The sequence below is a fragment of the Motacilla alba genome, chromosome 3 (assembly GCF_015832195.1).
Source record: "Motacilla alba alba isolate MOTALB_02 chromosome 3, Motacilla_alba_V1.0_pri, whole genome shotgun sequence".
Taxonomy (NCBI): Eukaryota; Metazoa; Chordata; class Aves; order Passeriformes; family Motacillidae; genus Motacilla; species Motacilla alba.
Genome location: NC_052018.1, coordinates 87,273,150 through 87,290,136, shown reverse-complemented (window position 1 = coordinate 87,290,136; position 16,987 = coordinate 87,273,150). Strand labels below are relative to the sequence as shown.

At 36.7% G+C, this 16,987-nt stretch overlaps 1 protein-coding gene across 3 annotated transcripts in view; it reads right to left on the bottom strand.

The window, feature by feature from the left end:
* The window catches only part of SRBD1 (S1 RNA binding domain 1), a 125,262-nt gene that overhangs the window by 103,895 nt on the left and 4,380 nt on the right, over positions 1–16,987 (bottom strand). For all 3 annotated transcript variants that reach the window (XM_038132569.1, XM_038132570.1, XM_038132571.1), the window contains exons 2-11: positions 16,071–16,167; positions 14,733–14,809; positions 14,290–14,455; positions 13,002–13,352; positions 11,342–11,508; positions 10,061–10,178; positions 9,770–9,908; positions 6,853–6,949; positions 5,550–5,685; positions 385–488 (exon numbers count right to left, since the gene is read on the bottom strand). In XM_038132569.1, the coding sequence (XP_037988497.1) occupies positions 385–488; positions 5,550–5,685; positions 6,853–6,949; positions 9,770–9,908; positions 10,061–10,178; positions 11,342–11,508; positions 13,002–13,352; positions 14,290–14,455; positions 14,733–14,809 (1,355 nt within the window). In that variant the 5' untranslated portion in view covers positions 16,071–16,167. The remainder of the gene's footprint in view (positions 1–384; positions 489–5,549; positions 5,686–6,852; positions 6,950–9,769; positions 9,909–10,060; positions 10,179–11,341; positions 11,509–13,001; positions 13,353–14,289; positions 14,456–14,732; positions 14,810–16,070; positions 16,168–16,987) is intronic.

Genomic DNA, 16,987 nt, shown 5'->3' with positions numbered 1-16,987 from the left:
ATACGATGGTATTTCTTGAAGTTTGGAGTATACTCTATCAGATTCTACAAAGTTCTTTCAGTAAAGGCTACTGGATGTGATGCATATTACAATTTGAAAATATATTCACATTTCACCAGCCTTTGCATACGTTTAAAAAAAAATTCAATTGCTTGAAGAATGGTGCCATAACTTGCAAATATAGCCCAAGGCATGATCTTTTCAGCATAATGCTACAGCAGTTGGAAATACAGAGTAAGAATTATCCACTTGCTAATTTAATCTAATCTAATAAATATTTGTTTAATTTGTTCTCTTAATGTAACAAGACATACGAGAAACACTTCAGTATGCAGCTGTCTATAGAAAAAAAAGATTTCTGTAAGAATATGTATCCATGCAGACCTTTCATTGACACACCACCAACAGAATTCATTCTTCACCCCGTCAGGAATGTTGACCTTCACTGTCAGGATCTTCAGATTTTCCCCTCGGTTGATGGCCAGAATCTGAGTGCAAACATAAATGGCAGAGACAGATGACACACAAAATATCCAAAAGATAAACTTATCAACATTTGTGTACGCACTTGCTTGACATTCTGTAGCAAATCAGGATGGTGGTACAGTAAATCAGTTCACAAAGTACTAGCATGTACAGATAACATCCACGATTTAAACACAGATTAAATCGTGCCATGGCATAACAAATAATACATTTTTCCTGGAGTCTGCAATCTTAGGATCCAGTTTAATCTTAAACACACTTATAATACAAGACAGCATGTATTTTGGTGGTGGAATAATCTTACTAAATAACTCAAATTAAAACTCAAGAAATTAATCAAAGAGTGATTCCAATCAGAACTAGACCTCAGAAACAGAAAAAATTATTTCTATGCTTCAGATTCCATTTTTCTTGCCATTATTAATCCAAATTTTAAATTATGAATCACAACTTGTGACTCAAAGGTGCTAGCTTAATTTGAAAGAGAATGAGTTCAGTTATTCATGCCTAATTCACAAACAGCAGAAAAAGATGTAAACACTCACTCTTTACAGTAACACTCCTGCTTCAAACCATATGCATGTACTTCTGACAGAGTCTTGTGTACTTAACTCCACAGCCGTGATCTAAAGCTAAATTTGGTTGCATACATGCTACCTGTACACAGAGTTTAATGTTAAATGGAAGACTATGACTCTACATTTAAAACAAGAATCACAACACAAGTGGTGCATCTTGGAGGATTCTGGTGGATAGCTCCTAGTCTAATCTCACTATGGAGACACTGAACATTCACCTTAATAGTATGAAAACTCAATGATCAGCAGATTTTAGAAATAAAGTAATACTCAGAAGCAAATAAAATGCACATCTTTAGATTTCATTTTTCCTTCCAAAGTATTTTAAAGTAGAAAAATACCAAAAAAAAGAGACTCGCTCAAAGCTGACATTCCTGTATGACTACACATGTTGCTGTATGTAGCAGGCCCTGAGCACTGTCACAACAGAGCATTCTGTGTCAATCATGAACTTTAATTCAATCACTAGCTAACTCAGACATGTCACATATGTTAAATACAATGGTTTAAAATGACTCCAGGACATAGTACCAATTTATATTCCTCAGCCTTACTGCTCCTGTGACATACCAGGCCTGACATATCATTGAACAACAAAGCTAATAATAAAGATTGCAAGTGAAATATTATAGTATCTGGTACCTTGACTGCCAAAGCAAATGTTTCCACGTAGAAATTAGAAAGACACATTTTAACAAATCAAATGCTTTCATGTTTATTCTGACTTTACTTTTTAAAAAGAGAGAAAGCTAAATGTCAAGTTAAAATGAAATCAAAGTGATGCTAACAACAGAGAATATATGTGATAGAATTATAATGTCATCATTCAGCATGCTGTCAGCAGGGTCAATATTTGCATCACATTTTGTTTCCTGGCACTACATCTGCAGAATGTGTCAGTCACCTGAACTTAAACCAGCTGTTAATGCAGTCACTAATATTATTTATATTTTTTACTCTCAAACAATCTGCCTATCCTGTTCGAAGTTATACATTCAGAAAAGAATTATCATCCAATAAATGCACAGTTAAGAACAGCATTACTCAATTTCTCCCTCTAACGTAATAAAGCTTTTTTTTGTTTAGTTTGGTTTTTTTTAAGTAACAGGTTAAAATCTGGCTATTCTAGTCACAAAGCAGTCTTCACTTTTGGAAAAAGACTGTTTTTATAAGAGATTGGAACAGAGCCAGGGCAAGGGTTGTTAGAAACAACATACATTTTTCAGAGAAAGCAAGAACAACAATATGATCCAGTCACAAGATTCATCAAACCTCATTCTGTTTATCCTAAAAACACAACATGTTTCATTTTGCACAGCTCTCTTATATGTTGCATATTGATTAAAACTCACAGAATAAGTTCTGTATACTTTGCCAAGGACTTTAAATTCCAATTCCTTTTTAAGTATGAGATTGAAAATAGAGCATTTGCCTCAAATGTTACACTTAATTCTTTTCCTCCTACTATTTCAGTCATCTCCAAATACAGGAAAGCAACCCCAAGGCATACACAAACACTAAACTGTTTACAATTAGTCAAAAACTCAAACTCTTGAAAGATTTTTTTTTTCCTTAGTTATGACAGTGTTGGTATTGCTTATCAGCTGTGTCCTAAGAGAGTCCAGTCAGGTTCTCCTTGCTGCCAAAGGAAGAAGCTGTGATTGAACCTCCTGCTAGCAAAACGTTCCAGCTGGAAACACCCACAGGGATCTGACCATGTCAAAATCTGGAGTCAGTTTTTAAAGCTGACTAAACCAAAGTTTTTTTTCTCATTACAGTTTTAGTATTTTAACTTCTTCAAACAACCTGAGTCCCCCCAGTCCTGATTACTTCAGGACCCAAACAAGACAAAATGACATGTCTCAGCAGAGAAAGTGACAGTGGCAGGAAGTAACCCAGACCTACAGCAGAACCAAGCTGCAGCACAGCTTACTGCACAGCCCTTAAACTCACTTTGCAGCAACACACGATGCAAAGCACACTCACAGCTGCCAGGGCTTTGGTCACAAAGGCACAGCTTGTTCTCCTACAGGTAACATGCCAGGCTACTGTGTACTCCCCATACGCACATCTAAGCCAGAGCAGAGTCAGGGTTGTACCCAGGTCTTAAAGATCACTTGAACTTCCATACTCAGGTGATGACAAGTTTCAGTGTGGTATTTTATGGAACTTTATGTTTGCAACTCTGAAAAGTTTAAAAATATTTAAAGCTGACTTCTGCCTCTGCCTAAAGGCATTCAGAACACTTGTCTGTATGCAGCCATGATAGTAGTAGAGAAGGTCTTCAAAGCAGGAAGTTTTACAACTCTTCAAACACATCTATTTAACCTAAAGTTCTTGGGGATTAGTAAATTACATAAATCACTCTGGGGTTCAGGCTTTCCTCTATCTTTTTCAGGTATAAGCTTCTTTTAATAAGCTTGAGACAAACAAGAGAATTCCTTCTCTTGAAGACATCTTGAACTCTATTCTTAAGGAATATATTTTTACCAGTTTTTAAACGCACAAAGGAACTCTCTCTTCATAGTCTTAGGTGAAGGAAAAAATAAAGACTTGTATGTATTGAAAAAGATGGTCATAACCCAAGAAAATCACAACATTAAAAATGACAATTTGCATCAGTAGGGGAATAAGGTCACGTAACAAAGAAAATGAAGATGATGATGAGAAAGACTTTGAGAAGTACAATACCAGGGTTTAAGCTTAATGAACAAATGGCAGATAATGAAATAAGGAGAGGTTTTTTTTCTTTATCAAAATACAAAAGTAAGAAAGACAGAAACTGAAAAAAGAACCCGAGAACCAAAATCTTATATGAAAAGTTACAGTACATTTACAATACAGCAAATTTTGCATGTCAGAAACTGTAATGAAATGCATTTTTTGCTCATTTTGTACAGAGAGCTCTGTCACACATTGAGCCTTGAAACCTCACAGAAGCACAAGCAACTCAGACTTCTACAATTCACAGTACAGCAATATTCCATGTATTAGAATAGCTGATGGCAGAAATATACAGAAAAAAGGCAGCACCTAAGAGTACAAAACCATCCTGTGATTACAGGAGTGTCAGCTGCAAAATCACTGCTTGTAATTTCTCTGAAGAGCCAGAATGGGTAAAGAAAGAAAGAGGTATTCAGATTAGCAGCAGGCACAGGAAAGAATAAACCAAAGCAGATTGAGCTAATCATAACATCAAACAGACAAACTAAGGGCACATCCTGGATAAAAAACAGTGCAGCCACATAATCAAAGTGCTGACCAGGTATGGGAAATACAGTTTTTAGTCTTCACTGTAGCTAAGCAACAGTTTTCCTTAAGTAAAAAAAAAGGATGCCTTGAACAAGAACTAAATCATACCATCATCCCAGGAAACATTTATGCACCATGTATTGAGTGAACATCATGGTATTCACCACCATGAGCAGGTAAAACCAAACACTTTCCCAGCTTAAGTATTCCTTCAACTAAAAAGGACACAAAAGAATCCATTTATCATAACATGATGAATCTGCCAATCTTTGTCAATGTCACCACAGCAGCCAATAGGTTGGTCTATCCACTTTTCTCAACCTTCCAGAAGCAACTTTTCACCAGATAACTATCAATATAAGTACAGTAAATGTTCATAGTTATTACAAAGAGGCACTGCTTTAAACATCTACACAAGAACAGCCTATTGAAATCAACAGTAGCTATTTAGTCTTTCACCTAACACCTTTCATATTGGAAAGGGGAAAAACAGCTTAAAAATTAGCCTATCCATGTCATGAAAGTCTTTTGATAATAAATTAATCCTTAATTAATTCAAAATACACTGGTTTAAAACAGAAAGCTCAGAAAAAAAGAGAGCACATCAGAGCTTTCTAAAGGAAAAGCACATTTCTAGTCAGAAGCATCTAAGTGGTCTGTCTTCAGTGATATTATGGCTTGTTTTGGGTTTGGGATTATCATTTGGTTTTTGTTGGGTTTGTTTTGGGTTATTTTTTAAGATAGGTGATTGTAAATAAAACAAGAGACAATTCACTTGCTGATGAGTTATGAATTAGTGCAAAGGTCTTGACAATTGCATTGAGTGCATCACACTTCTGCCATTGAACTTCAGTAACAGGGGTAGCCTGTCTGTCAAGTCACCAGCTTCTCTCAGTTTGCTTCAGCCCTCCTTTCTTTATCTAGTTATATAAGTCTACGCTTGGAGCTTAGGATAACTGAAGATGTTTTTCAAAAAAAAAAAAAAAAAGATGTCTTGCAAAACAAACCCGTATTTGGGGTACTAAATAGCAGTCCTTCGCTCTGTTTCTTAAAACAGAGATCAAGAGTTTATTTCTGAATTTCAAGAATTTGAAATGCCTCTAAATACCCTGACAACTGTAAAGAAAAAGAAAATATCTTTAGAATTAGTTTTAAGCAACACAATTCAAAAACAAAGCAACATTTACTACAGTTAAAATTCTAAGAAAAAACTATGAAAATATCAAGTTTTACCTGATGATGTTGAATATTCTTTATATTACAAGAAAATTCATGGTACAGTTGGAATTTATCGATATCTTTTTCATTTCCATTTTTGGATGACACTTTTGCCAATGTTGACTGGATGGAAATGTACCTTTGATGGCATCTGAACAGGAGAAAATCAGATATTTTTAAGGTATTTTAGCATGAAACTTGTAACAAGTCATTACTGCATAGATCAAATAAAAATTAAGCTTGGAGTCTGCTCAATTACAAGTGATGCTAACTCTAATTACCTGCAGAACTGGATGACATAACCTCATGCCGACGTGACATAATGTGGACTGACTATAATATACCAAGAGAAGATATTCAAGCAGAAAAAGCTGCCCACAGCCCTCCTCCTCAAGTCAATGCAAACTCAAAAGCCACCACCTGCTCCTCAGTTATGGGTTAAACTCCACATAACAAAATCGGGAAGTTGCAAAAAAAATGGCAGTCAATCCTGAATGCTCCTCCTGATTATCATACATAGAACACACTTCAGATGAAAAGGATTCATCTGTAGAGCAGTGAGTATTCAACTAAGGAACTTCCAGTGGTCAAAATAATGAAAGTGACAGTCAGGTAGTGACAACAGATCCCTTAGAAAACAACCCTCCTAACTGAAATTATCACACTGCTTTTTCAAAGCAACTCTGCATGTTCCTAAGGTGGTGCATGTTCTCTGATAACTCTCTTCTCTGCCCCAAATGGCACACAGCATACAAAATGAAATAACAAGTGACCATTGCCCTGTCACACCAACTGCTCAGACATAACACTGAAGTCAGGTAATGTAAGAAAACTTAAATTCAGCTAACACAATTAAAGGATCAGTAAGTCCTGCTTTAAAAACAGTCATATTTGTTTGCCTTATTGGCTGCCAATGCCAAAATCAACCATCACTGCACACTAGTTACACTGACTAGTGTCAAATCAGCTATTGGAGCAAGAGCTTAAGGAGATTCACTTCTAAAGATTTACAGCTTCAAAAAAACACAAAGAGGGAAAACTCCCTCATGGGTCACAAACTGCAAGGGAGATCTGCTATACACAGGACAGAATACAGAGTTTTTCATTATTTTGGAGTTACAGAATCACACCATGCTCACAGCAGATCTCTACTGCACTGACAGGCAGAAGGGCTAATGAACACACATAGGAAGAGCCCTAAATCTATCTCACAGGAACATCATTTTCACATCATTAAGAAAAAGTCCTGTATCTGCCACTAGGAGAATGCATTTTACCATGCAAGCAAGAAACTTTAGAAAGTAAGAATGAAACTTACAATTTCCTGATGAAATCCAGTGTATCTTTATCTTTAGCAAAGATGTCTGCTAAAATATGCTGCACTCCAGCCTCTACTTCCTGGATATTTGCAAGCCCTTAGAAGAAAAATAATTATAGAACACGCAGTCACTATAATATACAGTTAATAATTACAGAAAAAAATAATAAAACTACTTTACACAACTGCACAAGTACTAAGAAAATATATGCAAGCTGAAAGGAAACTGAATAAAGGTATCTACTGACTTGGAAAGATTTCAAAGAATCCTTATTCATTAAAATTTTTATCAACTAAAGCTTCCTTTCCAAAACATCTGAAATTATATTTTTAATGAGCCTGAAGTGACCAATGCATTATTGTAAGGCAAAATTATATTCAAATTAGAGAAAAATATTTTTTTACTTGGATGATAACAGATCTTGACATCTGTGAAGTAAATAGTGCAATAGTAAAATTGGATATTTAAACACAATTTTTGAAAAAATTAAATATAATTTTTGAGTTTTTAATAAAATGAGCAACTGGAGCAGAAGTCTACACATTTTGCTACTGGTATGAAAACTGCCAGAAGTCTTTACAGGTAATCCTGTCTTTTCTCTGTGGAATAGTTTTATATTTCCACTGTATTGTAGCAGGAGTTTGCGCAACACTTTTGAGGTCAGGGTACCATCAACCTCTCCTATGAAACACTGAAGTTATAAAATGTCTTCAAAGACATGGAGTTATAAATGTCTTCATATCTCTGGAGAGATAACAGAATCATTCAGTTAATCTCCAACACACAGAACCCATTCTTTCCTTCAAATGGCCAAAAGAGGAAGCACATAATTCTCCTTAGCAAAGGGATTGAATTAGAAGACCAGAAGCAGAGATAATGAAATAAAACAGACATCTTCTATATCAATTGGATATATCTAGCTCTGCTTCTAGCAGGAGTCAGTAATGAATGCCTCAGAACAAACAGCCAAACAGCAAGATTCCTAGGGCTGGCAGATGCAGCATTAACTGTCTCTCTGTCTCTGCAACACATGCTGCTGTTCCCTCTGTTGCCTAATGGACAGCTTTATTTACACCATTTTAACAGCTTGCACAGCTTTACCTATTCATTGAACCCAGAACCCTGCTTCTGATTAGTCTATAAAGTTACACAATATAAAAAAAATTTATCTTGCCCCTTTTTAAGATGAGGAAACTAAACCTACCTGCCAGAAAGAAAAAAAAAAAAAAGGTAAGAATGCGAATACATTATTAAATGCCTAAACTTATCAGAAGTTGTAAACTTTGGATCCTTACATCTATGAGTTACTATTTCTTATTGCAAAGTGATGTCAGAATACAAAGCTAAGGGAATTTGAAGACATGCATCATACTGAACACGGGCTGAGACACTCAGGTAGATTATTTAAATGAGAGAACATAGGCCCAAACAATTCAGAATTTGAGAAATAATCAGAAAGTTCCCATTCAACAAGCACCACTCACACAGGCACTTTATTGAGTCCACCAGCACGTGCTTTTGTAATTAAAGACATTTTTGACCATGCATACAACCAAAAAGAACAAAGTTTTCTGGTTAGCCCGCTTCCTGAACTTTCCAATGTCAGGCCTTGAAACATGAACTGCTTTTTTTTATTTCAGGTTTTTTTTAGGATAAGTTGAAAAACACAGAGAATTTAAAAGAACCAAAACATTAAGGTTTGATGAAAACTTTTAACTGCAAATGGCTCATTCCTTAAAAAAAAAACCCAAAACACTCTGATCTCAAGTTTTTTATAAGCTGTCAAACTGGCTCCCAAAGTGATAAAAGTGACCCAGTTCATAGATGTATATAACTTCTGATATCTTTCAAAGGCAGACCATTATATAAACCTAAGCAGCATTATTTTTAGTACAGAATTGAAAATAGGTGTACTGGTTTCCAAAAACTAATGTTTATGGTGCAACAAACAGCACTTCCTTTTAAAAATATTCTAAATAATTTATCTGAAGTTTCACAGAGAAGATTTTTTTGGCTCTTTAGAGTGCACCAAAACAGTCAGATTTATGGCTGCAATACACTGCTGTATGAAGTAATGACATATGCTGAAATGCAGTAATTTAATAACCAGAATATTTGGTAACTGATTGTCATTGCAAAATTAGCAGAATTTTATAAGTAATAGTTAAATAAACTGAAGTGGGAAAAGTAAGAGTCAGCCTTACTAAGGAGGTTCAGTACCTATTTGCTGAAATTCAAAAATTACGTGTTGGGGCAGAGAAGAATTGAAGTACATCTCTACTTTAACATCACACAGAAGGCTGCAGCAATCTTCACATTTTATTGTCAGAGATTGCCCCCTACAGATCCACCCATAACTGCATTCACAAACACACATAATTCTGCAATCTATATGTGACAATCATGCTGTTAAAAGTTCTTGCTCAAATTACAGAAATTACATCTTCTTCAATCCCTCCTGTCATTCAGACAAACTCTCCTGCTCACTCCCAATTCCCTAGGCCAGTTTTCATTAAGATATACTTTGCTGGGTGACATTTCCTTCTGTACAGACTATGAGCATAAACCTCTGGTACAATCAGCATTGAATCTTCATGAACACAAGTAGAACAATGGAAAGGTCTCAGGTGTGTGGTGTGGCTCCCTCTCTCTTACCAGTAAATACAGATGTCAACTATAAGGTCTCCAGATTTGTGTCATTTCTTTACCATAGTTATTACTATTTGCAATACAAAAGAGAGGAAAGGTTGAAGAAGAGTCATTAAATGTGTTAACATGTTATCACATGTTGCTAAAAGCACTGTTGAATTTGTAGTTGCCTAACTTCCAGCAAAATCAGAACAATTAAAGTAATTTGCCTCTTAAAATATTTTCAGACATTTAGAACATTACTGCTCAAAGAAGCACAGCACTTACCTTTGGTATTGGGTCTAATGTAAGAAAAGAGATTGAGTTCCACAGGATTCTGCAGGAGGGAGAGAGCAGCAGGTTCTAATCCCAACTGCTTGGCCCTCTGGGCTTTGGTGCCTTTACTCCCAGTTTTATAAGGTGCAGACTTATAACAAAAAGAACAAACAAAACAAAACCACTTATTAAAAAGCAGTGAAGTATTTCAATCATGTTATGCACTTCACATTACGCACTATTTACTTATGCAAGAATACATTTAAACTTAAAGATTGATCTGAAAAAGACTAGGGTACTGACCACGTGGTCTAATTCTTCCAAAGTTCTACAATTTAGCAATCCTTTTAAAAGACAACTGGATAACTTTCCTTCTTTCTTCAACTTCTGTATCATCGTATGTGTCTTCTTTGCAACAGTACTAAAATGTAAAAGATTAGTGTTAACAGTTACATTTTACAGTGACCTGGACTATTACAGGGCTGAAACTCTCTGAAACGCCTGAAAATTGTATCTCATGTTAACCTTCCACAAACTAAGTTGATAATTTAGAAGTTTCTAGCCATTTTTCTCTCTCTTCAAGTAGTTCAAAACTGTATCAAAATATCCTGTGGTAGTTTTAAGAAAAATCATCAAGTAACATTGACAGTAATTACTGCTCCACACATTTCTGTAATACTCCTGGCCTGGAAGCCAAATAAAAAGGCCCAAGAAAAATCCACACTGATGACACAACATACAGATACAATTTCCAGATACAATTCGTATCAAAACAGTTCTGCAGCATCAAGTAGAGATGCCACCAGATTTAAACTCCTTGGTCTTCAGTAAGATACATGGGAGCAACCGCAAGCAGCAGAGGTATTTTGTTATTATTTAATTACTTGTTAAGACAGGAATGGTCTCAAGCCACCTTCCCTCCTTGGAAAGGATCTCTTGGTAGGGGTTAGCAGGGAATACAAGGAGGACAACACCAAGCTGACAGAACAGCTGACCAGTCTGTTCCCTTGCCATCTCAAGAACACAGGGTGACTCAAAAGTAAGATGGAGTGAAAGCAGTCTCACCCATTGCCACAAGCTTTGCTGATCATTTCTTTCCTGCAGTGATCTGGGATAGTTTAACCTCATCTCCTGGTACACTCTAATCTAAGAAAGGCTCTTCACTAGAAGCTTCCCTGATCCAAGCAGGGAGCCAAGGGTTCTTACTGATCGTAAGAGTGGAACTTCCATCTCATCATGCTACATACTTTCAACAACTATTAACTACTCTTTAAGTACAAGTTTTTCTGTGCAGTTTTAATAAACTGCAAAGAAATTAGGATGTTAGTTTTCTTTGACAATTAATAATTCTAGATTTCTTGTTATTTGAAGAAAAAAAAAACAACAAAAACCCAACCTCCCAAAAAACCTAACAAAACCCCAGAGAGTTATCAAGCATAATGACCTCAGTTTTGAACTATTTTTTTTATTAGTTCCTTTACAGTTGAAGTGTGTACGAGGAAGTAAAACAAGGGACACAGGAGCAGCAGGCAGCTGGTACTCACCTCCCATCCAGATCTCTTCTTGTGCTGTTGACTCACTTACCGTAGCTCCTCCAACGCGTGCTGCACTTCTCGCAAGGCATCGGCCTCCAGGTTATTGATGAGCTCTTTTCGGTACCGAGCAATAAAAGGAATTGTGTTTTCCTCTTGGAAGAGCCAAATTAAGTTTGCACACACCCATGGTTCAACATTTGTTACTTCTGACAAGGCCTGTCGAAGGCGAGAAAAAAACCCAAACACAACAACCAAACACAGTTAAGAGAGATGTAGATTGCTTTAAACAGCCTCTCATTCAACATTCACAACCACTCCCAGAACACTGCACTGGCCAGCAGACACTACTGGCCTCCCCAAGACAGGATGTCAGGCTCATCATGAATCCAGCCACCACACCCAGCATTTCAGCAAGAAATGCAGCAACCAATGTTTCCAGAAACTTGTAACCACAGTAAAAAATGCAGGAAGCAGTACCTCCTGGGAAGAATAATAAAAAAAAAACAAAAAACAACCAAGGAAGAAAAAACATCAAACCGAAATTATAAAACAAAGCAGAAACAGCAGTTTATGCTGTTATGTGAACAGCATAAACTGTACACAGCAACTCAGAAAACTTGGAATTTTTTTTAAGCCAACATTGACACACCTCATGGTACAGCTAAACAAACAAGAGCCACCAAGCCAGAGCTGATCCAAATCCCAATCAACCAGTAACAGGAAACTAGCAGTACTACTGACAGTATCAAGACAAACCAAGCCTTGCTAAGTTAAACATGATTTTGTACAAATTGAGCTTTCTAAAGTTATAGGGTATCAATATGGAATCACTGACACACTATACAAGCAGCTTCTCTTAGTGACATTTTAACCATCATGATTTGGTTGCATTTCACTTCAGTAGATACAGAAAAGCCTGATACAAAAGCCTTTCAAAAGTTTCCTTCTGAAGCCTAAAAATATAACACCTGCACAATCATATTCACTCCTTTTAGAGCACACATAAGGATCATATTCCCCACATGTATTTCGAGGAATATGTGAGAAAACCCATGAAAATTTTACAGCTTTCTTAAGCAGACTGTACTAATAATGATGAATACAATATGTCCTCTCTATTCCCATTCTATTTGTAATAAAATCTTCCATGATCACACTCAGGCGTCCAGCACAAGAGCTATACTAAAACTGTCTCCACCCAAACAGCTTCAAAGTTAAAATCCTAGAAAAACAAAGATGATATCTCCCTTGTTGTCACCGTTGTGTGAGGAATGCAAATCTCCTTCCCTGATAGAACCATAGATAAACACTCTCAAACAGGTCTCTGCAACTAAATGATCCACACTGACTAAATACTAAGTTGTAAAACTGCACACAAGCATCCCAAAATCTGACACCATCCCTTCCTGTGGGAGTTTCAGTTGTGTACATCCACCAAAAACCCCATGTGCTCATACAGGAGAACCACACAAACTGTTACAGGCAAGCTTTGCTCTAAAGACACCCAAAGTCACAGATATAAGAATGATGTAAGAGTTCGATGTTTTAACAGTTACCAACCAACATCTATATTTATACACATTTTATGACAACCTAAGCAGAGGTTAAATGGAAACTTCAGAGGACTGAAATTGTATGTTAAGATTGTAAGTGCTAATTATGCAGGAAATAATTTCACTGGTACCTCAGAAAAGGAAAAACTCTCATACCTGTACAATATCCCAGTTCATTTCAAATTCTTCTTTTATTTTCTTGCTTCCCAGATTTTTAACTGGCTTTCCTTCAGGACATGCATTCAACTTAATCTTTTTAGAGGGCGGTTCATCAAATGCAAACTCTTCCTCGCATTTCTCTTGTTTCACTACAGGAACACTTGTTGAGGGTTTTTCATCACTCATTAAACTGTTTTGGTTTCTCTCTTGAAATGAATTTATTTCCATTTTCTTAGGCACTTCTGGCGTTCGATTTAAACTTTTTGGTTTAGTGCCTGCATTTTCTTCCTTAGGTTTTAGAAGCTGCATTTTATTATCTTCTACAGGTGCAATAGGCAAGGACGCATCCTGCCAAAAAGACATTAAAACCATATTAAGCACCGACTGTTACAGTGTGGTTCAACATTTCATTTAAACTCTAAAAAAACCAGACATCATTTTCCCAAGTAGCGTCTCAGGCAGCAAAACACCAAACCAGAAATCAAGTAACCTGAAATGTATCTTGCATGGAGAAAAAAATACAAACACAGCAGACCTCTGATTTAGATCACATAGAATTATCCTGCAAAGAATCTAATAGGACCTTCCTTCAGAAGACCCTGACCTACAATCTTTGCCTCCATTCATGTCAACAAAACCAGAAACAGTAGGGCGGGGAAGCACTTCTGAGGTATCAGGTTTCCCAGCCCAGGAACTGGAACTGAGATGTGGTCTGCCAAGATACAGTTTAACCTTGGACAAGCCACACCTTCTTTACTGACTTTCTGCAGAGATCATCCTCAGAAGTCAGAAGGACTGGCTTCTGTCATGATGTGATATCAGAAGTTAATAGTTGACAGAAGTATCTAATTTTCAATATAACTCCATTCTATAGTAATAATAATAATAAAATTGCAATCCTTACTGGGTTGAACAGCCATGCAAGGAAATGTAAGCACAGGCTGCCTTCTTTCCATGGTACCCAAACACTGAAAAGGTAGAAGACAACAAAGGTGCAATACCAAAACCAGAGATACTACAGAAAGAACAGAGGCATTTATTTATTTACACTGTTGAAAGATATCCAGGGAAAACCACATTCTATTATCATTGGCCAAAATTTTCAAGGAGGACCCATAGATCATGGACACTTCAATGCAAAACAAAGCCATGCCTACCCAACATACTGAACAGTCACAGGAACAGTGGAATTTTATCAGTTGATGAGACTCAGGCAACCGACTGACCCAGAGTCAGAAAACCTGTTCATGTTACTTCCCAAGAGCAGTAATTAAATGTCTCTTACCATTTCTTCTTTTATTGCTACCTTCTTAACCATTTTCCTGGCCACAGTTGATCGTGGAGCAGCAGTTTTTTTAGTTTTTGCCTCAGTTTTTGTTGGTAAACGAGATCTCTTGGCAATTTTGCTTTTTGGCTCCCATTCCTCCTCTTCCTCCTCTGATTCAGAGGTCCTGAAAAACAAGTGAATCAACAATATTGCCTGTGAGAAGAATAAAAAAATACATAACTGGTTTTTGTGTGGTTTTTGGCATGAAAGTAAACGGGAAAAATTAACAGAAAGGTAGAGAGACTCAAGAGACACAGGTCTTTCACACTGCTGCAGAGCTAATGGCTTAAACAATCAACCAACTTTTATGATGTATACACACATCATACACATCATACACATTTTAAGGTTTATACTTAGCATAAACCTTAAAAAAATCCTAAGGAAAAAAATGATCTTACGAATTAAGAAATGAAGGTAGCTCTTCTGATGTAGGGGCTTTGGCTACACATTTCACCCTCCTTGGTAAAGATGACATCTGAAACAGAGGAAAGAAGAGAGAAATGTAATTTGGTAGAAGCTGTATTCTCTTCAGCTCACTGTCAAATGTGCCCTAATACTGTCTTCATGTCCTCAGCAATCACAAAAGTTTCCTCTACAGCAAGTCTGGTTTTCTCAGTATCCAAGAATTTAGGCCACAGCAGCACACATTCAACAATCTTTTCAACTAAGCAAAAAAACCAGCACCATAACCTCTCAAACTACTTTTCTCTTCACATGGAGGTAATTATTTGGCTTGCATGTAAAGTATGCATTATTTGGCTTGCTTGTTCTAGCAAAAAGGGTACTGGTTCTCTTGGTCTATTGGGTATCACATACAGTATGCCAATCTTTCCTCTATCCTTTTAAAAAGCAAATCACATTAAAGTGAGCTCACGTGTGGTTTTGATGGGACAGAACAAGGCAAGTGTCCATTTTCAGCTAGATATTTACATTTAAAGACTATCTGTTGCTTGTATGCACAATGAGAGCTATTATTTTGGATGAGCTGCTCCTTGGAATATAGAAAGTGCATAAAACAACTGCCAAAAGTAAAAAGGGGAGGCACATGCTTTCTCCTGACCCAAGATTCATACCTACAATAGCTGTATTTCAGTTAAACAGTTAGAGAATTTATTTGGCCCATGATTTTTAATAATCATCTTTAGCAGTCTTAGTTAAAAAATGTTAGGTATCCTTTATCTGCCAGAAAATCAAAATTTAAAAAACTTAAAAAGCAACAAAATATTTTAATTTATTTCAATTACTACAAAATTCAGAAGTATATTTTACCTACATCTGGTACAATTTCATAGTTCTTCATATTTTTATACCTTGACCTTTGATCCAGACTTACCACTGCAATGGGAACCCTTAAGTCTCATGTTTGCTCAATACATACCAGATAAGCATTTTCCAAAGTGCCATTTAACTCAACAGCAAAACGCCCTTTAATCCAACTTCCTTCTGGCCTCTGTTTAAGCACTAGAACACACTTGCTATTAATGGCTTTCAGAAGTTTTCCTTGTAAAGCAGCACAAAAACTTACATGACAATTTTTAGCACTGCAGTCAAAGAAGCAGCATTGAGGGTCAAATCAAAAAGTACCATTGGCTCACTTGCAAAGCATCTTCTTGGACCTACAGTCTTGGTCAGTAACAGGTCAGCATTTCTGTGCTGTTCCATAATGAGACTGGCTGGAACACACATCTACCACACAAAAGCATACATCTCCAAAGAACATGACAAATATTACTCACCTTATCAGATTTCCAGGTGCCGTTTCACTGTCAGTTCTGAGACACCCCCAAATTCATCCAGCCACTCTGCTTCCCTGTGTTCCTTTGCTCTTAATACCTGAACAGCCATAATCACAGTTCTGAATTAATTACTTATTTACTCACATTACTTCAGAGGCATGAAAATAATGTTTCCATTTTTATACCATACTTCAATGTGTGAATGGGAGATACAAAAAATATTAAACACCAATATTCCCAAAGTTAGGTAACATCCAAGCCAGATGGATCCCTGATCTACTCTTTTGTAGGTGCTGGGACACTCCATGCTTCTTTTCAGCTAATACAGCTAGCTGGGTATTCTAGAAAAATGATCAGTTTTTCAACACTCTAACCAGCTTCTTCATGGGTAGCCATTAAATCACAGCAAATAAGAAGGAAAAGACCAATATACGTGGTCTCTCACTTGAGGTCAGCATTGCCCCCATTGAGCAACACCACCCTAAACATCTGTCAGTTTAGAACACGCAGCATAGACCATAAAGGTTCTGGAGCTTACCCAGAAGCCCAGGTAGAAGGAAAACCTCATCTGGAAAGTCCTTTTTTCTGCTAGTGTTTCCCCCCTCACTTCAAGTGGCTGAGCGTCTCAAAATATCTAAACATTTGTGTTGTTACATTAAGTAAGATTATGGCAAGAGTAAGGCTCACTTTATAAAGTTAATAGTACTTCCTGACATCCAGTACTAGTGACCTATCTAACTCTCCATATCTGCAGAAGAATAGGAGATGAGGTCCTTAGTAATCCTCCACGAACAGCCAAGCTGTGGTCAGAAGCCAAAATGGAGTTCTACAGTTGAAAATAAAAGCCAATACCAAAAAAGCATATGTTAAATAAATATCAAGCATGGGGTATCACAAGGAAAAAAAAAAAAAAAACA